At 41.0% G+C, this 20,928-nt stretch overlaps 1 protein-coding gene across 4 annotated transcripts; it reads left to right on the forward strand.

Annotated features, from left to right (window-relative positions):
* The first annotated feature begins 2,297 nt into the window (after positions 1-2,297).
* Positions 2,298-20,633, forward strand: CCNJ (cyclin J). Of its 4 annotated transcripts, none has more exons than XM_040486001.1 (6): positions 2,298-2,416; positions 3,038-3,147; positions 8,152-8,362; positions 15,958-16,257; positions 16,345-16,504; positions 17,535-20,633. In XM_040486001.1, exons 2-6 carry the CDS (start codon positions 3,079-3,081, stop codon positions 17,944-17,946), a joined length of 1,152 nt encoding a protein of 383 aa, XP_040341935.1. In that variant the 5' UTR covers positions 2,298-2,416; positions 3,038-3,078; the 3' UTR covers positions 17,947-20,633. The 4 variants fall into 4 exon arrangements, with proteins under 4 accessions (XP_040341935.1, XP_040341937.1, XP_040341938.1 ...); XM_040486003.1 differs by having other exon boundaries at positions 16,378-16,504; XM_040486004.1 differs by having other exon boundaries at positions 16,381-16,504.
* Positions 20,634-20,928: the final 295 nt, after the last annotated feature.

The raw sequence follows: 20,928 nt of genomic DNA on the forward strand, positions 1-20,928 counted from the left end.
CTAAAGTTCCTGAGTTATAAAAGCATTGCAGAGAATCTGGTCCTATCCTCATCTTTGCATAATCCATTTTGTGCCTTAAGCAGCAGGCAGGCTGGACCCTTTGCAAATTTCCTCACTCTGCTCACTCTGTAGAAGTTCTGCCTCTTTTTTTTTTTTTTTTTTTTTTTTTACTTCCATCCTTTCATACCATTCCTGGCTGCTGCTTCCAAGACTTCCAAGTCTTTCCTATTTCTTCACTCCAAGCATACAAGGACCTCCATGTTCATTCCAAACGTGCCTTCTCCTTAGGGCCTTTGAATTTGCTGTTCCCTTTACCTGCAACCCTCAGCCACCAGATACCCTCACGTTCCCTTGCTTCCCTCAGGCCTTTGCACACCTCACCTTATCAAAAAACAATGTCCAGTCACTGTCACTTTCTAGTCTCTATTTCTATTTCTTTTTCTTCACAGAACTTGTCACCACGTGGTGTTTTGTTGTTGCTCACTTACTGTGTTTCTCTTTCCCCTTTAGAAAATAAACTGTATGTATGAAAACCAGACTTTATTTCGGAATTAAGTACATACCTAATTGTGTCCAGCTTGCCCCAAAGGAATTAATGAAGAAATTGTAATAAACCTGAATTTACACTTTAGGGAGTTATAATCTAAGTTATATATGTATATATAGACAAACACACGCACACAAATCTATAAAATGCATGAACATTAAGGTCCTTTCATCATAGGAGGCAAATCCAGAAAATATGAAAACTGTTTGTGAACAAATACCTCCTAGTGAATAACATCCTTAAAGTAGAAACCACGAGAGACAACCTACTTATTACACTGATGATTTACAGTCTGTGACCTATTTTTCTGAAAAGGTTCTTAAATAGACCCTGCACATTTAAGTTACTGGGATGCCAAATTATTGTCATAAAGTTGCTTAGTGCACATGAATTAGAACCTGAGGAGGTAGGTACTATTTAAACAGCATTATAAATGGGATGGAGCTCTTAGCCTGATGTGTTCCTCTCCTCTCCAGGGAAACCCCGCAACTGAGATAGGCTGGGGCAGCCTCTCCCTGGACAATGCTGCGCTGGGCTGGGTTCTGCCCATCTCTGCTTCTGGGTTTTCCTTGTCTTGCCATTACTTCCTGTAGCTCTCTTCTGGGCATGAGCGTGGTCTCACATGGTTCATATACATATCTGCGGCTGTTCTTCAAATTTATCAAGATGTCAGTGTGATAAGTAAAACTGATTTATATAACATACATTCATCACTTTATAGTATCTCTTTATCATGCATCTTTGGGGACAAAGAATTCAAAGTAAAGGGGGAAGCTTCCATGATTTATTTTTTAATATTAAAAGAGGTTGCTCTGCATTCTCAGAAAAGTGAGCATCACTGTCCTGGGTTGACCATGCACTTTTGTTGTGATAGTCTACCAAAAAGGTTAAAATACAATTGATTAGATTTCTGCGAATCATATTTCAGGTCCCACATCACCTTACTTGGTTTTGGAGTGTTTCCACAGTTCTGTAGTTTCCGGATTTAAGACCATAGATGATTATTTACGTCCATTTTCAATCTGACAAACTAGGTTACTAAAGGTAAGCTCAACTTTATTCAAAGCTGTCGGGAATCTCTAAAGCAAAGGAAATGAGGGGGGAAGGTCAATTAGGTTTCTGGAAGGAGTGGGTCTCGAGGTGGAACTTAAAGAGACAGCAGAACCTCACAGAGAAAACGCTTTAGGTGCTTCGGCAACGGCCAAAAACATTTACGGGGCGTGGGGGGGGGGGGGGGATTGGTAATGCCACTGAGCAGATCCTAGGATGTAAAACGGGGCTGTTATGATGTGAGATAAAACAGTTTGAATCCACATTGCAATGAGTTTTAAAACGCCAAGCTGACGCTTCCGAACTTTCCTCCGCGGGCATCGGGAGCCATCGAAGGTTCTTAGCAGGTGAGTGGCATGACCAAATTGACTACCGGAACGAGGATGAACTTTGTAATTTCTCCGGCGCCTTCTGCCCGCCGCTCGGGCGGGCCTCACGGTAGGTGGTGGTGGAGCTGCCGGGCAGCTCCAAGCACCGGGTCGCGCCGGGCCGGCGGGGGTTGACGCCGCCGGGTCCCGGCTGGGGCCTCCGAGCCGCAGCCAGACGCTGCACCTGGACCCGGCCCGGCCGCCGATTGGACGGCTCGGCGTGACCCGGCTGTATCGCGAGACGAGATTGGCAGCGGCGGGGCCGCATGTGCCCCCGCGCTGGCTTTGTACGCCGAGCCGCCTGCCGGTCCTTTAACAATGGGCGGCGCGAGCGCCCCGGCGCTGGGCCCGAGCTGAGGCCGGCGCTTTGCGGCCGACTGTCCGCATCATGAGCGGGGCCGGCGTCCCCCGCACGCCGGCGGGGCTGGGGCTGTGAGGGCCGCGGTTCCGGGTAAGGGAGGCCGCCGTGGGGACCGGCAGGCCTGTGCTGGGCGCGGGGCACCGGACCCGCCCGGCCCGGCCTTTTGTTCGCCTTTCTGGGGCCGCGCGATCCCGTGCGCTGCTCTGGACGAGGTGGAGGCGGCCTGGGTGCGTGCCGGGCCCGGCGGGGGCCGCGGGGAGGTCCCCCAGGGGGGAACGAGTGCCCGAGCGGCTGCCGCTGGGACCCGGGGCCGGGTTTATCCGCGGGAGGTTTTCGCCCGTCAGTCTCTCCGCTGCCCGGGGCCGGCGTGAGAATTCGAACCCGGGACGCGGGGAGCCCCCAGTCAGGCCTCCGCCTCCAGCTTCCCTTGCGCGCACCCCGGGCCGCGCCTTGGGAACTCCAAGTTGGTCCCCTTTGCCCGGCACCCAGGCCGGCAGTTCTCAGCGCGAGCCCGCTCCTCCTGACTGGGTAGCTCGGGCCTTACGCGCGGCGTCGGGGAATTGGTTTGGATCGGTGCTGGTGGCTTTAGGTCGAGTCCGGTGAAGAGGAGCAGCCACCCAGGGTGGCTTGAGGTCACACCCCTCGGGGAGGGGGCGCTGAGGGTCGTGTGGAAGGAGCCGGCCTTGACCGCGTCTGGGGTGTGTCTTACAGACTGAAGTTGCCGCGTCTGGCCAGGCGCGTCGCCGGGTCCCATGGAGCTGGAGGGGCAGTGGTGGCGGGGACAGCTGGCCGCCGACATTCATCAAGCGCTTCGATACAAGGTAACTTCGGTGCCCGATTTTTCCATTCAGTGTTTTGTGCCAGTTAGTATAAATCGCGGCTCCCTGGGAAGTCCGGTCACTAGTTTCCAGACCAGAAAAGGCGAGTTTGCTTATTTGCTCGAGGTTAATTAACTCCTGGGTTTCTTCCCTGGGGTGTATCAGAAGAACCTGTAACTTAAGTGAGGGTGGAGCGTGGTATTTGGGAGAGGGAAAGTGGAACATGAATTTGATACTGTTTTTAAACAGATGTGTGTGCTGGCTTTTATTGGGCGGAGTAGCCCTCGTTCTGTAGTTGCTGTTGCGTTCCGCTGTTAGGTCACATCTGTACATAAATTCCCCAGCCTGTCCACTAACCTGCCTACTATAAGACTTCTGACAAGTTGCTTAATTTTCTCTTTCCCAATTTCCTCATCTGTAAAATGAATAATAATACAATGAGGCTTGTGGGGAGATTGTGAAGATTAAATGAGTTGTTATTGTGCATGTGCTTTACAACAGTGCTTCGGGATAGTAAGCCCTAAGAAAGAGGTGACTGTTGTTATTTTTCCCTGAGACCCTCCCCCCCCCCCGCCCCAGATTTGGGGGCTGTTCAAAATGCCTTAAGGTAGGAGTTAGCTGCTCCTTCCAGCTAACTAAAAGCAGAAAGTAGACTTTAATACATATTGGGGGGGGTGGGGGGTTCGGTGCAATTTTCTGGCACAATGCAAAGTCTGTGTATTGTTCTTAACAATTTTGCTCTTATGTCACATCTCAGTTTAACGGGTCATCTCTGCCTCTTTGATAACCAGAAGAGAGACCACATCCAAAATTGCCCCCAACTTAACTCAGTTTCACCCTGGATGGAGAGGGCCGTTTATTATGTACAGAAAATGAGAAAGAAGCAAAACAACTGCCTCTTTAATAAAAGGGATACTATGGGGCACCTGGGTGGCTCAGTGGGTTAAGCCTCGGACTTTGGCCTCAGGTCATGATCTCACAGTTCATGGGTTCAAGCCCCGCCTCAGATTCTGTGCTGACAGCTCAGAGCCTGGAGCCGGTTTCACATTTTGTGTATCTCACTCTATCTGGCCCTCCCCCACTTGTGCATTCTTTCTCTCTCTCAAAAATAAATAAGCATTTAAAAAAATAAAAGGGTTACTGACTGGAATTAAAGTTCCTGGGATGATAATGAACTTGTATCGTCAGTTTTTTGTTTTTTTTTAAACCAGGTTAACTACATTAGAAAACCTAATTCCGACTTAAATTGTTACAACTGTACCTGTTTCTAAGGTTAGAGATTTTTTTTTTTTTTACGTTTATTCATTTCTGAGAGACAGACCGAGTACAAGTGGGGGAGGGGCAGAGAGGGAAGGAGACACAGAATCCGAAGCAGGCTCCAGGCTCTGAGCTGTCAGCACAGAGCCTGACTCGGGGCTTGAACTCACCAACCGTGAGATCATGACCTGAGCCAAAACCAGAGACGCCTAACCAACTGAGCCACCTAGGCGCCCTTGGTCTTTTAGTTTTAAATGTTCTCCTTTTCTAAATGTCAGCCCTTTATCCCTCTGGTATGTGTGAAATTAATTCTTTGATGTTAATGATACTTTTATTTTTTTAGTGACATAAAACTCAAAAGATTTTCCTTAAAAGATTTCCATGGTATGGAAATTATGTGTAATTTTAATCCGAGTGATGACATTGAGTTAATTTTGTCAGTTGAGGTTGGAAGTGGATTTTTTCCAGCACGTTTGTTAAATATTTTGTGTATTAGGCTCTAAGGAGGATCGAAGGAATAAGACACAAGCCTGTACTAAAATTGCTTATGAACTATCGAACTATTGGAGCATGGGGCCTGAGGGAATGCCACTGAAAGTTACCTTGGGTCACCTATGGCGTGCTACCCTGGGTTGTCTTATTTTATCTTTAAGCCCTGTGTAAGCCACAATTGACACAATAGTCACACTTTGTGAAAAATTTATTAATCGGTAAATATGTTTATTGGTAAAACTTGAATCTTGTGGAACTGGAGAGACCCCTGTTTGTAGTATACCGAAGTCAAGAAAAGTTAAAATGAACTTTTCTTATAAAAAAATTAATTCCAGATTATTAATTTAGTGATTTAGTTGGATAGTCATGCTTATTTATTTATTCAACATATATGAATACCTGCAATATACAAGGTACTATGCCAGGTGTTAGAATGGTAATAGTGGATGAGACAGACATGTCTCTGCCTGTGTGAGGTCTAATCTCAAATAACTCAGCATTTCAATTTAGCTCTTCCTTTGCACAATTGCCATTTAGACACAATGGAAGGAATTATCTGTTTAGATCCAAGGTGTGTGGAGTAATCGTTGCTTTGACCAGCAGCATTGCATCTACTAGGGAAGGGTAAAAATTACAGCAAATGGAAATTCCCTTCAACCCCAAATGCAGCTGTTCTGATTTTTTGTAAAATATAACTATTTTCTCCTCCACTTCCCCCAAAAAACCCTATAAAGCAGCTGTCTTCTTACACTTCTCATATTGTTACCTTCTCATATTGTTATGCTATGTATACTAAAATCCTAGGATGGCTGGGAAGTATTTTCAGGAGTGTCTATGACAGATGGGAACAATGCTAGCTTGTGAAAAACACTCCAAAAATATCCCACACAGTTGTATTTACAGTTGTGAGTACTGCTTCTATGCCTTTATTTCCATCTTGGCTGGACAGTAGCCCGTTCTGAGAAAGGGATGGCATTTAGGATGGTGAATGGACTAGTACCTGAGACTGGAGATGGAGACGACCTGCTCAGGTCTCTGTGCTTTGGTCCCGTGAGATCCTGAGAAGCAGACGGGAACAAGAGTGTAAAATTCTAGAGTATCAGGAATAGACATTATAAAAAAACTTGTAAGCTGAGAGAAGCATAGGTCATTTTTTCATGCTTACATAACTGTAGTATCTGGATGAAGAAAACTGAATCTGACAGCCATCTGGTAAGCACTTGTAGTTTACCATTTAAAATGATATAAAGAGAATGTATTAGACACACTCTTAAAAATCTCTTGGTCCTTGGTGTTCTTGCCTTTGTTTTATCCACATTTAATAAGTTAACATAGTGAAAAATAAACTCCACCAAATAAAGTGTTTTCCAGCTGTGTTTCCCAGTGAGTCTTTAAGACCTGTTCAAGCCTCTTTTAAAGAAAGCCTCCCCTGGCTTTGTTTTTTCCCAGCACTCCCATCTCCTGAGCTGGGTTAGATCTTCTGTCTCTCTGTTCTGTAATAACTTGTGATTACTGTATTATATTCTAATAATCTTTGGTTTATTAGACTATTATATATATATATATATATATTAATAGATTTCCTGATATCAAGCCATCTTTGCATTCCTGGAGTGTACTACAATTGATGATGTATTCTTTGGATATACTACTAAATTACATTGGCTAACATTTTGTCTAAAATTTTAGCTCTTATTGGTTAGGCAGATATGTAAGTTCCATTTTTGGTGTTTGTTTATTGTAAAGTTTTTACAACATAAAATTTTAACTATTTTTAAGTGGATAGTTCAGTGACATTAGGTATATTTACATTGTGTTACTTTTACCTCTACATCTGTAGAACTTTTTCATCTTAAACTAAAATGCATTTTATCAATTCATATACTGAAAGGTTGTTTGTTTCTACCTTTTGGCTTTTGTGAATAATGCTGCTAACAATAGAGAGGTACAAATATGTGAGTCCCTACTTTCAGTTCTTTTTGGTGTATACCTAAAAGTGGAATTGCTGGATCATATAATAATTCTATGTTTAATTTTTTTGAGGAATTGTAATATCGTTATTCAGTGGCTGTACAATTTTATATTCCCACCATTCCAAATGGGTTCCAATTTCTAACATTCTTGTCACTACTTGTGTTCTGTTTTGGATTTTTTTGATAATAGCAATCCCAGTGGGTCTGAAGTGGTATCTCGTAATGGTTTTGATTTGCATTTCCCTAATGATTAATAATGTTGAGCATCTTTATATGTGTTTATTGGTCATTTATATATCTTTGGAGAAATGTTTATTAAACCTTTTGCCCATCTTTAAGCAAGTTCTTTGTTGTTGGATTGCATGTATAAAAGTTCTTTATAATATAATCTGCATATTAACCTTTTACCAGATATATGATTTGCAAATATTTTCTTCCATTCTGTGGATTGTCTGTTCACTCTGTTGAAAAGAGTGAACTTTGCACAAAATTTTTAAATTTTGATGAAGTTTAATCTTTTTTTTTTTTTGCCTGTGGTTTTGAGGTCATATCTATGTAATTTCCTGCTATTGTGATACCTATTAGGTTTAATGTTAGTATTATGCTGATCTCATGAAATGAATTTAGAACCTTTTTATCTTTCTGCTTTCTGTATGTTCTGGAAATACTTTAATAGTATAGAAAATTTCTAATTTTCGAAAAATGGTTCATGTAATTCTGAGATTGAACAGCAATGATGGGAAAAATTTTAGGTATATGAAAAGGTAATGGCAAATGAGAGATAAAACTGCTCAAATGGAAGCATGCTTAGAAGATCCTAGTGGATGAATACTAGTCTCTACCTTCCACGTCTCTGCAAGTGTAATAGTATTTGACCTACTAGGAGCATATTCACTACCTGTTACCTTCTACCCCAAAGCTTTGAGCCTCCTAAAGGGGGTGTATATGTGTGGTGTGGTTGGGTTTTTGGTATCAATGTTTTTCTAAAAACACGTGGTAGGGAAAAAAGGATACAAAAATCTTGCTGGAATATATCCCTTCTATAATTAATGCATGAAACACCTATAACTTCTCACCTCACAGATGTTTAAAAATAAGAAAAGTTTGGTTTTAAATTTTAAATGCCATTCATTATGGCATTAAACTTTTTCAAATTTGTATTTCCTTCAAGAAGTGTTTTAGGCACTTATAACACTAATATATTGGGGGCAAAAGTTGTCTTTGCATCGTAGGGATACTACTCCTACAGGCCATGTTACACTAAATGTTGTTCCTCTTGATTTAGGAGCTGAAGTTGCCTTCCTACAAAGGCCAGTCCCCTCAACTAAGTCTCAGAAGGTATTTTGCTGACCTGATTGCCATTGTGAGCAATCGCTTCACTCTCTGCCCTTCTGCCCGACATCTGGCTGTCTATTTGCTGGACTTATTTATGGATCGGTATGACATCTCCATCCAGCAGCTGCATTTAGTTGCACTTTCCTGTCTGCTTCTAGCAAGTAAGTATGAACCTCATCTACATGACTAGAAGTTTCCATTGTTTGGAATAAAATAAATTCATATAGAGGTCAGTGAAACATCACCAAATTGCATTCATTCCAGTTTACTAATATCAGAAAGTTTATGTTGAAAGTGCTTCTTGGCATAATCATTCTTAACTAGACATAAAAGACTAGCTCTGAAGTCTTTTAAAAACTTACATGCTTAAGCCCTACATCCTGAAGATTCTGATACAAATGTCTAGGCCACACCAGATCTATTGACTTAGAATCTGTATCATGGGGCTTGAGTTCCAAAGCTGATTCTGATGTACCTTTCCATTTGAGAACCATTGCCTTAGGCTTTCAACCAGGAAAAACTGACCCACAGTAAATAGTTGGCATTGGGTAGAGACAGTTTTGGTTGTCGTCACAACCTGGGAGGGTGCTACTAGCCTCTAGTCTAAAGTAGAGGGCTCTAGTAAGTAGAGGGTGCTACTAAATATCTATGATGCACAAGGCAGCCCCCCCCCCCCCCCCACCGCCCCGTAAAGAATTTCTGGCCCCAAATGTCAGTGGAACTGAGGTTGGGAAACTCTGTCCAAAAGGTACTATAGTCTTGTGTTGTTAGAATACCTTCTACTGACTACATAGTGAGTTGACTTAATGAACTGAAGGTTCACAGGCAGCTTCTACAAATGGGAAAGACTGTTTTTGCAATAGGCCTGGCTCAGTGGTGGCCTGCAGGGTAGACTCTGATAAATCCTGTTTGTTACCTGATGAAGAATGTACTGTTGGGTCTTTTGGTGGCTCTTTCTCTTAGTTTCTTCCTGTAATTCATTTCATTGTTAGTATCTTGACTGAAGAGAAAGAGGGTGAGTAAAGGAATTAAAATTGGGTTTTTCTTTTAGTAATGTAATTTACAGTAGAAATGTAATCCCCACTTCAGAGTACTTCGTAGTAATACCTACTGCCTTCATTTCTAACCCCCTCTTGAGGGTTTGGGATCTTATGTGGGTGCTGTCTAAGGAACATTCCCCCTACATGCTACCACCAGAGTTCTTTGTAGAACAGTTTTGTGCTTTGACTCCCTGTTCCCATACACCTTGAGCCAAATTCTTACCAGAGTACTATTTTCTGAAAATCTGTATTTCTCCTTTAATCTGTTGTCCTCTATGATCCAGACACATCACCTGCTCCTCTCCCCTCTATCCAGAATGCTGGAGAGGTAATACTTGTAGGTTTATAATTAACCTTTAATTTAACCTTTAATTAAAGTTTCATTCTCATAAGCAATCTCATGTACAATTCTGTATGTGTTTCATCACTGGCTGTGAAGCCCTTTGTGCTTTTGTAGTTGGCATAGGATTAGAAAAACCCACACTTGATACATTGGATGTGTGAGGATTCACAAATGGAATGGCTTCTTATCCTACAAAATGTTAGTTTATAATAGGATCAGTTTATAATAGACACTGGAAATCACATATGCAAGTTAGGTTATTTTTAAAACTTAGGATCGTTCATGAAAAATGATATTGCCTGTTGTGGCCATCACTGCTTTTACCACTACCAAACCTCATCTTGCTTTATGCCTGAGATTCTTAAAAGCGTAGTGGAAACCAAGTAGGAGATTATTCCTGGTGAACTGACTTACATTTGTGACTTACTTGACTTTACTTAGTGGTAACTTATCAAATGAATTAGGAGTTACTCAACTAGATATTCTTTTTTTTTTTTTTAATTTTCTTTTTTTAACTTTTATTTATTTTTGAGACAGAGAGAGACAGAGCATGAATGGGGGAGGGGCAGAGAGAGGGAGACACAGAATCAGAAGCAGGCTCCAGGCTGTGAGCTGTCAGCCCAGAGCCTGACACGGGGCTCGAATTCACGGACCGCGAGATCGTGACCTGAGCCGAAGTTGGACGCTCAACCGACTGAGCCACCCAGGCGCCCCTCAACTAGATATTCTTAAACTACATGTTATTGCTAAAGTTTCCTGGGGATTCTAGTTGAATAATCTAAGATTTCTGGCCACCATGCAGTGTTTAGCATTGGTGCCAAGTTCTTGAAATTTCTACAATTTGGGGAAAAGATACTTTATTTGTGCACCATCTTAGGTTGATTGAAATGGAGCTTTTAATTGTTCTTGTTTTTTTAATTATCTCTTACTGTTTAAGATCATGATCAATTTATTGAAGATTATTTTTGCACATTTTCAAGGAGCTAGGCTTTAGGATTTGTATTCCTGTGGCTTAAATATGAATTGTTGATCAGCTATTGCTGAGCGTCAGATACCTCCTCCCTTTGTTCTGCTGGCATCCCCTAACCTCTCTTTGCCAAAAGAGAGGAATTGTTTTTACATTGTTCCTTTTCCACTGGATAGTGAAGAGAGTGAGATAGGTATGCCCCAGGGTCTCAGCCCCTCCAAGTAGGCAGTGGTCAAGAGTTTAAGCTGTTGGCTGTATCCTTGGGTCAGGAATCAAAGAGACCCTTAGTAGTCTGTCTCTACTCTGTAGGTTTGCTGCTACAAAAGTACTTCGGATGCGTATAAACTGGTAGCCTATTTTTAGTATCTGGTGTCTGTTTTTAACTTGTGGAGTACATTCTAGTGTTTCTTAACATTCTTACACTTTTCTTATCTTTGGCAGCTCTCCAGTTAGGTTTCATAAACTTTATTTAAGTCCTGCCTCTCTCCTCCCAGAGTGATTGAACTCTGTATGCTCGCCTTCCCCATCTGCTCCCTGCTTTAGGGTGAGCAGCCTGTTGTGTAAAAGTGGAGAACAGCTTGCAGCTGACAGGACTGGGGGACGGTGGATTCTGCTTATTAAATAGGATGGGAGGCTGTCAGTAGTTTGGCCAAAGATGGAGCACAGCTTGTGAGTTCCAGGTAATATCTGTACCCAGCTGCCTGTATGTCTGCACTGTTGGAGCTGGGAAGAAAGGTCCGACAGGCTGTCTCTGATGAAAGAGCGAGCCGTATGGTGTTTTAGAGTAGGGATTACGGTGGTGAATTTCCTAGGTTTGAATCTGTTGTCAGCAATATGCATTTCAACAACCCTTAAGTCTGAAGTTACTTGTCTGTAGAATGAAAATAAAGACACTTTGGGCGCCTGGGTGGCGCAGTCGGTTAAGCGTCCGACTTCAGCCAGGTCACGATCTCGCGGTCCGTGAGTTCGAGCCCCGCGTTGGGCTCTGGGCTGATGGCTCAGAGCCTGGAGCCTGTTTCCAATTCTGTGTCTCCCTCTCTCTCTGCCCCTCCCCCGTTCATGCTCTGTCTCTTTCTGTCCCAAAAATAAATAAACGTTGAAAAAAAAAAAAGAAAATAAAGACTTAACTGACAGAGTTGTTGTGAGGATCAAGTAGGGTAAGATGTTTAAAAACACATAGGAAATTGAAACATAAATGTTAGCATCATAATGATTAATTCTTCTATAATCTCTTCTATAATCTTTAGTCTGACTCCCTAGCTCTAAAGATTCTGGCTCTTTCCAGAAAAGTCTGTGCTTCATCCTGGGAAATTCTTAAATTCTAACTCTTTGTCTCGTATACCCTGGCTTCCCTTGGCTTCTGTGATCAGCATTGAACTTGTAGAGAGCACGGAAGCAGTCTTGGATATGAGGCTTTTGATACTGGTCAAGGTCTTGTGTAACTAAGAAATGATCTCAAAATCAGGATGAAGCCAAAAGTAAGATAGGCTATTAGTAGTGAAAATCTGTGACAAATGCTTATTTCTCCTTGCTTACCAGCAATGGGTTGATAAAACTTTTTAATTGGTTATCTGAAAAGTGAAAATTTTACTTCCTAGTTGACTTGATTTACATCTTTTTAATGCAAATAGTTAAATATGAATAGAACCTTTTTTAAAATATGAATAGAACTTTTTCCCTCCTATGAATTGCCTCTTCCTGTTCCTTACTTGGTTTTTCTCTTAGATTGGTAGTCTAACAAATTTGTGAAAATTCTTAGTATGTATCAAAGATGACTTTTTTCCTGCTCAGTAATAAAAGAATCGAAATGTCTATTGGCAGAGTATACAGTGACATAGGATCCTGGCTCCTTCTGCCATATACCTACCATTCACTGCTGGCTTTGAAAATGTGCTGGTTTCCATAGCTGATCTGAGCATTTCCTATAAAGGAAAGAAAGTCCGATGTTTTGTTTCTGTGGCGTCTAATTCTTTATTTTCTGGGAAGCAGATGTGAATTTCCTGTGCCCTTATTTCCTGTTTGGGGCCCTTATCAATATAATCACATGGCTTCTGGTATTTCCTTTCAATTGAAGAAACTGATCTTTGTGATCTGTATGTGGTATTGCAGATAAGTAGATTTAAAATACCCGTGCACATAGCTTTGAGCACAACAAAAATGATGGTTATGAATGCAGGTACTCACTGACGCTGTCACACATTTTTAAGTCTTTTAGTATCTATGTATCGGAGTATATCACTATATATAATGAAAAAGTTCCAAAAAACTTAAGCCTGAATAAAATCCCATGTATAGTCATTATGCAGTACACAGGTTGTTTTTAACTTTGCAAGTCAAGGTACAAAGGCTTTCTTTTTACACTTGTAACCGCCAAGTACTTTATAAATACAGAACCCCATAGATTTTTAATAATACAGAATTCTGTCTATTTTGATAGTTGTTGTCCCCATATAACCTAGTGCAATACTTTGATCTAGAAGTACAGATTTGGGAATTCAAACATAAGTCTTCCTTTTGGCTTCCATTTTTGGTTTGGTTCAGCTTACTTGACCTTGAATGAATCAGCCAACCTCATTGCCTTCGTTTTTTGAGCTTTGAAATTGGTCTTATACAATTTTGTTTTCAGTGTTGAAAGTTTCAAAGAAATAATAGGAAACATTCTTGATCCTTGAATTAAACAGTGAGTTATAGTGTATTAATTTCTTCAAAGGAACTTCAAGCATGATGTAAATAAACACATTAATTTTTATGATATTCCTTTGAAGTACACTGAGGGTGTTGCTGTTGCTACACAAATGGCAGGGTACTTTGAAAACCTTAATGATTCATCCAGAGGGATTGAACTAAATTCCTGGGACACTCTCCACTCTGACAGTGGAGAACAGTGGGTTCCTTTCCCGTATCTTTATGCAGTGATGATGCTGGATGACCAGCTTGTAAAGATCACTTTAGTGCTCTCAGCCCTACTGAGTATATCACTGGAAACACTTGTGAAATTCATCTGTATGTGATTTGAATTGGGAGGGGCTATCTAGATTCTTTCAGAGTCTGAATTGTACATGGTTTTTTGATCACCTCCTACCTGTAGCAATATATACTTAAGAGTAATTTAGATCTAAAGATGCTCAAAATTTCTGAGGCAGGAGAAAAATTCTCTTTGGACTTCACCTCTTCATTAAGTCATGAGCTTTGACTCACCTGGCATAAGAGACAAAACCTACCCCAGGTCCCCTCCCCCTTAAGCCAGACCCAAGGTAGCCAGCAGTACTTTTTTCCCAGCCCTGGGCGGACAGACTTGAATAGCACCACTGACTCCAGTCTGCTGAACATCTGGGCTGGTGACCATTACCATTTGTTGTAGCACCTCCAACACGTGATATAAACCCATCCTTTCTTGGAAAAGAAACTTCACATGGAAGCTTGTGTGGTTTCTGTTGCTTTGACAGTCTTTCTGGCTCTTCTCCAAAACATGTTTTTAAATGGATAAAATAAAATTACAAGATTTCCAAAGAAATCAAATATGTTGAAATAGTTCTCAAATGGGGCGCCTGGGTGGTGCAGTCGGTTAAGCGTCCGACTTCAGCCAGGTCACGATCTCGCGGTCCGTGAGTTCGAGCCCCGCATCAGGATCTGGGCTGATGGCTCAGAGCCTGGAGCCTGTTTCCGATTCTGTGTCTCCCTCTCTCTCTGCCCCTCCCCCGTTCATGCTCTGTCTCTCTCTGTCCCAAAAATAAATAAACGTTGAAAAAAAAGTTAAAAAAAAAAAAAGAAATAGTTCTCAAAATAGTAAAACAAAAAATTTTATATAGTAATATGTAACATAGTCTAACAACTATAATTTTGAACAAGTATAAAAGCTTTTGTGAGAAATCTATATGATAGATTGTATTGCATACAATACAATTAGAAATAATTGCAATATTATATGACTGTTTTAATGTAAAATAGAACATAATAGTAGAAGGTAGAAGGCTTTAGTTAATAATTTCCTGTCTTCTGTGGACCACCATTGAACAAACCCAGAGAGATTTGAAGACAATTCTTTGGTTCTAATGCTGCATCTTGAAAACCATACTGGTACTGGATAGTTTGAATTTTTTCCAGCCATAAGTTCTAGAGATACCTAAAATGAATGATTTATATACAGTAAATTAAAGTGTAAGATGGTACATTAATAATCTGTAGAAACATTATTCTGGGGCTGGAGAGGGAATTCTATTCCTCAGCTGCACATTTAGATGAGTATTTCCTGAAAAGAAGTTTATGCCTTAGAATAATAAAGTACAGCCATCAGAATGTCTACTCCTACTTTGTAAGGGGATACAAAAGTAAATATAAAGTATTCTCCTGTTCCTTTTTTGGTAAGAGACTTACCTAGGTTTTGTTTGAATTCAGAAGAGGAGGCTTTTCAGTGTAATGAGAATGCTTCTTAGATATTCACCCAGTTTTTTCTCCCACTGTCTCTCTGGAATTGAGATTGTGCTGAAAATAAGCCAGAATGAAACACTTGAAGTTTTTTTTTTTTTTAATTTTTTTTTTTTAACATTTATTTATTTTTGAGACAGAGAGAGACAGAGCATGAATGGGGGAGGGTCAGAGAGAGAGAGAGACACACAGAATCTGAAACAGGCTCCAGGCTCTGAGCTGTCAGCACAGAGCCCGATGCGAGGCTTGAACTCACAGACCGCAAGATCATGACTTCAGCTGAAGTCGGACGCTTAACCGACTGAGCCACCCAGGCTCCCCACTTGAAGTTTTTATGTATTTATTTTTGAGAGAGAGATGGAGAGAGCAGGGGAGGGACAGAGAGAGGCTCCCAAGCAGGCTCCACCTGTCGGCACAGGGCCCAATGTGGGGCTTGATTTCACAAACTGTGATATCATGACCTGAGCCGAAACCAAGAGCTGGACACTTAACCGACTCAGCCACCTAGGTGCCCCTGAAGCTTAGCTATTTTGATTTCAGATAACTCCGTGACATGAAATTCTTTAAACTTTCTTCTATTCTAAAATAAAAGCCTGTTCTCCCACTGACCACTGCTGTTCCCCCCTTGCCAAAAGAAGTTTCCTGGAAAAGATTGTGCTGGTGATTTGAGAGTTATTTTTTCATTGGCACATATGACTATTTTCATTATACAGTATGACATAGGTCAGAATGTTTACATGTTCCATTTTTTGTTTAGAGGCGGGTAGGGAGTAAGGGATGGAGGCACCAGGAGAGAATACTGCAAAATATGAGAACCAGAGTTCTGGCACACTTGTTTCTGCCCAAGAGAGGAGAAAGAATGTCTTTGGATCTAAGTCTTTGCAGTAAGACAGCAAATCCCATTGAAGTGACCAGACCTATAATGATCACTTGTATAACATTTTGTCTCTCTGTCTTACCCCTCCCCCCTTTTCTTATAAGGTAAATTCGAAGAAAAAGAAGATAGTGTGCCTAAGCTGGAACAGCTCAACAGCCTGGGTTGTATGACTAACATGAATCTAGTATTAACAAAGCAAAATTTGCTACATATGGAACTGTTATTATTAGAAACCTTTCAGTGGAACCTCTGCCTTCCAACAGCTGCCCATTTCATTGAGTATTATCTCTCTGAAGCAGTACACGAAACAGATCTTCATGATGGCTGGCCAATGATTTGCTTGGAAAAAACTAAACTCTACATGGCCAAGTATGCAGATTACTTCCTGGAAGTATCTTTGCAAGGTGAGTCATTGTGGACGCCAGTAAGTGACTTGTGAGCTTATAACTTGTGTATTCTGTTGCTTAAGTTCATTTTTGATGTCTCCACAGATTATGCCTTTCTAAATTATGCACCTTCTTTAGTAGCTGCTGCATGTGTGGCTTCTTCAAGGATTATACTTCGTCTTTCTCCAACATGGCCTACAAGATTGCATCGTCTTACTGCTTACTCCTGGGATTTTTTAGTGCAGTGCATTGAACGGCTATTGATGTAAGCCTCCTTACCTCGTGTTTGTGATTTCTCAATACTTTTCTTCATGTACAAGGCCATAAAAAGAACTTCCTTTTTTTTAAATGTTTATTTTTGACAGAAAGACAGAGTGTGAGCGGGGGAGGGGCAGAGAGAAAGGGAGACACAGAATCCCAAGCTGGCTCCATGCTCTGAGCTGTCAGCACAGAGCCCAACGTGGGGCTCAAACCCACAAACCACAAGATCATGACCTGAGCCAAAATCAGACGTTTAACTGACTGAGCCCCCCAGGTGTCCCTCTGAAAAGAACTTCTTAAAAGCAAAGAGCTTTTAGGATTTTGGCTCTGACAGTTACTAGCTGCCATGAGCAAGCCATTTTATGATTAGTACTTGGCAGAAAGCTGTACTTTAGCTGTTTTCCAGTGAGAGGCTGTCATTGCTGTCATGATTTGGGGTACATGATAAGGAAAGGAGCTGCTCTTACGTGAGCTCACAACTCATCAGTCCAGGCAAATCTTGCCCTTTTGCCCACTTCCACATCTTGAAATTGTAGGGCCACCAGATGTCACCAAAGTGGCAGCCACGTTCAAGTGCTTATTGTGGAAATATTTCCCAAGCTGGAAATAGGCCTCAGAGCTACCAGCAGCCAATTCCCAAGGTTTGTGTCAAAGGAAGGAGCTTTTAGAAGGATAAGAGTAAAATCTCACTGTTGTTAAAATTATGGTTACAGTGACTGCTACCTGGGCAGTGGGGCAGTCCATGGAGTCAACTGTTGAAGAGTTGAAGTAACATTATAATTTTTTTTTTCAGTGTTTGTTTGTTTTTGAGAGAGAGACAGAGCATGAGCCAGGGAAGGGGCAGAGAGAGAGGGAGACACGGAATCCAAAGCAAGCTCCAGGCCCCGAGCTGCCAGTGCAGAGCCCAATGGGGGCTTAAACTCAACGACTGCAAAATCATGACCTGAGCCTAAGTCGGATGCTTAACCGACTGAGCCACTCAGGCGCCCGAATTGGAAGTAGTATTATTGACATTTTTCTTTCTCTCTACGCAGCGCTCATGATAATGATGTGAAAGAGGCAAACAAACAGAGAGGACAGGCAGGATCCCAGCCAGCACAGCTGAGTGTGTTCCAGTCAGCTTCTCAGCCCTCGCGGCCAGTTCACTTTCAGCAGCCTCAGTATCTCCATCAGACGCATCAGACCTCACTGCAGTATCGCCATCCTGTAGCGGAACAACCAAGCTGTCAGCAGATTGTATCCACCACACACACCTCATCTTACACACTACAGACGTGTCCTGCTGGCTTCCAAACTAGTGTTCAGGGCCTTGGGCATGTGCAGACTGGTGTTGGGATGTCACTGGCAATACCAGTAGAAGTTAAGCCCTGTCTGAATGTTTCTTATAACCGGAGTTATCAGATAAATGAACATTACCCTTGCATTACTCCATGCTTTGAAAGGTGATTTTATGTGAAGGTAATACCTGACCCAGACTGTTTGTGACTTGAAGCTCTGGGGCAAGCTTTTTGTAAACTTCTCTTCAAAAGGAAAGGGATCCAGATTGCATCAGAACTCTTCAGATACCAGCATCTGCTAGGAAGACTGAAAATCCCTTTCAGTGCGCCACGAACACCTGGGAGGACCGAACAAACACCGCAAACACTTTAACAGTAGGTATATCAAATCCTGTTAAAACACACCCCTATAATGACAAAAATTTTCAAGCCCTGGCTGATGGTCCAAATATTTCAAAAATATTCACTACAACAAAATTTGGACAGACTCCAAATCGCCATTTTGAGATTGGCCTGCGGTGGGCTCTGGGCCCAATGTTGGCTTATATGTCAGAGACTAATGTTTATCTGTGGACTTGCCAGACGGTCTTTTTATGAAGGAAAGTTACAGTATTAATTTTTGAAGAAGTCCTTTTTTTTTTATTCTGCAGTTTTGAGTTCCATTTTTGACCCACAAATGAATTTTTACTAAGTTTAAACTCATGAAATGCTATTCTATACCAATCTGCAGTAAAAGAAAAAAAATTTTTTTTAGATGATTCTATATAACTTCCTATCACAATATAAGTATCTGGATTCATGTACTAAGATTAAGGATGGATTAGATCTCTTAAAATCATGGTCATAAGTTTTTCTTATTTTTCCCCCTAAGTGATCAACCTCATATCTTTAGAATTAAAACACATTTAACTCAGGGAATTTGTACTACTTGGAAACACTTAACTGTAATGCAACATGTTTTGGGAATGTTATAGTATGAACTACCTTTATAACATAGGTTAAAATACTCTTGCTAGGATGTGTTTTCAAATGAGAACATAATTGTAGCTTAGAACGAATGAAGTGGTTCCTATCATTCATGATACATACAGAGGTTTTGCATTTCTCGGTGCAATCAATGATTTATACTCAGAATTGATGTTACTCTAGAGGTTTTTTCAAGGGAAGGCTTGGCTGTAAACTGTCAGCTAGAATGAAGTCCTATAGGTTTATTTTGAAATGGAATGTGGCCAGGGTAGTTCTCAGGTTGTGCTAGAGCAGCACTTTGTTACGTGGAAGACAAGTTTTATAAGCAGCCTTTCAATCCAGCCAGTCAGTGTAAGCAGGCAAAGGAACTGATGACTAAATTTCAGTAGCCACTTTCATTACATCAGCCCCAGAGCTGCCCTGGGACATTTCACTGTATTGGTCATGAGTGAAAACAGCAATAATAAGTCATTACAGCAAGGGCAATTTGGGGGAAAGAATTCAGAGGGAATAAAACGTAAAAAGAAAGAAAGCATTGTAATAACTGAAACTGTATACATTGTGCTCTTATCTGTGGGAGAACAGAGATTTGGTGGAGGGAAGCTTTCTGATTTAAAAATTAGTAAGGTGTGTCTTTTTGTTTTGTGTGTGTGTGTGTGTGCGTGCGTGTGTGTGTGTTTTTAAAGATAGCACTTGAATAGAAGGGAAATTGCATGGCAGGTATGTGACTGCCACAATATGCATTGAAGACAATATTATAAATGTGTTGTGGGTATGCAGCAGGAGTCTCAGTAATCAAGCCAATGGCTTTTGTTAGGAAAGGAAGGGACTCAACGCAGTAGTGGACTGATCCAGATGGCTCCAGTGGATAAATGTGGGTGGGTGGCTTCTGCCAGCATGAATTCTTAGAGAATGTCCTTTCCTTAAAAGAATGGTAACTTGTATAATAGAGTACATAGGGCATGACGTGAATTTATTAGTCTGGTAGATTAAAAACCACTCAGGTAAGAACACTCACTCATGGCAGTTTTGAAGCATGAAAATTGTTTTCTGAAAGTATCATCACTTTTCCTCTAGAAGGCTGCTAATTGGATTTTGGTAGTTCTTACCTCAAGAGAGCTTGAATTATTTGGGGGAAAGTGGGTTCAAAAGAGAATATATCTTTCACATTCAGAACCCAGCACCTGGAGTCCGATTTTCAGTATTTTAACTACCTCAATAATGCTATGAATGTAAGATACTGGGATAGAGATCCCAACTTGAAACAACAGCCGGTGCCTATGGTAATTTAATGTCTTGTCAAATGCTTTTATTGATTGGTTTAAATGTCATTCTTGTTATAGAAGAATATGCCTTTTTAAAAAACTTATAACACTTTCCCTGTTTATATTTAAAAAAACTAAACACTGGATTAATTTGGGGGGGGGTAGAATAAAATAATTAATTGGTTACTATTGCTGCATACCCAGGATGGGGTGGGTGGGGTGATTGGAGAATCAGAACTATTTTTAAAACATTAGGTTTCAATATAAATACAACTCACAACTGCTAGCCTTGGGGGACGGGGGTGGGGGGAGTTGTGTGGGTTTTGTTTTGTTTAATTTATTGGTTAGTCTTTAAAGTAGGTCTTTTTTCTTTCTTTTTTTTTTTTTTTTTTTTTGAGATTACTGGACCATCATTAAATGTGTACTGTGAAGAGATTAATGATATGTATAAAGGGCTTTACCAAAGTCCACTAAATAAACACTACTCAAGTACAGACTGCAAACCAAAATGTATCTGTGTTGTGACATTAATTGCAAATAGCGAGTATGGTGCTAAATTCTACACCAATGGAATTAGATGAGTGCTATGCACTTAATTTTAAAATAAATCTAGTTTTCAGTAAAATGGCTTTAGTGTTTTGTTTTAAATATAAATTTGATATATATTTGTAGTTTCAGTGAACCGTGTCATCGTATTAGTCAGACTTGGAATCCTAATTATATTTACTAAAAGCCATCCAGATGTAGAGTATAACCAAAGTGGTAGGAAACGTTTGTGTAGTAATTATGTATTCCATACTGAGCCTCAAAGCCCACAAAAGTATATCGCACACAGCTTTTGGACTTTTGAGCTTAAAATCAGTTAGTGTATTAACAATAGCAGCTTCTAATTTATTAAACAACACATACTTCAGAAAATT

Source organism: Herpailurus yagouaroundi, unplaced genomic scaffold, assembly GCF_014898765.1.
Source record: "Herpailurus yagouaroundi ecotype Mexico unplaced genomic scaffold, PumYag 163, whole genome shotgun sequence".
NCBI lineage: Eukaryota > Metazoa > Chordata > Mammalia > Carnivora > Felidae > Herpailurus > Herpailurus yagouaroundi.

Coding starts and splice junctions, on each gene's coding strand:
- CCNJ (XM_040486001.1), top strand. CDS start 3,079: ATGGAGCTGGAGGGGCAGTGGTGGCGGGGACAGCTGGCCGCCGACATT. Junction 3,148..8,151: donor ATCAAGCGCTTCGATACAAG/GTAACTTCGGTG, acceptor CTCTTGATTTAG/GAGCTGAAGTTGCCTTCCTA. Junction 16,258..16,344: donor CCTGGAAGTATCTTTGCAAG/GTGAGTCATTGT, acceptor ATGTCTCCACAG/ATTATGCCTTTCTAAATTAT.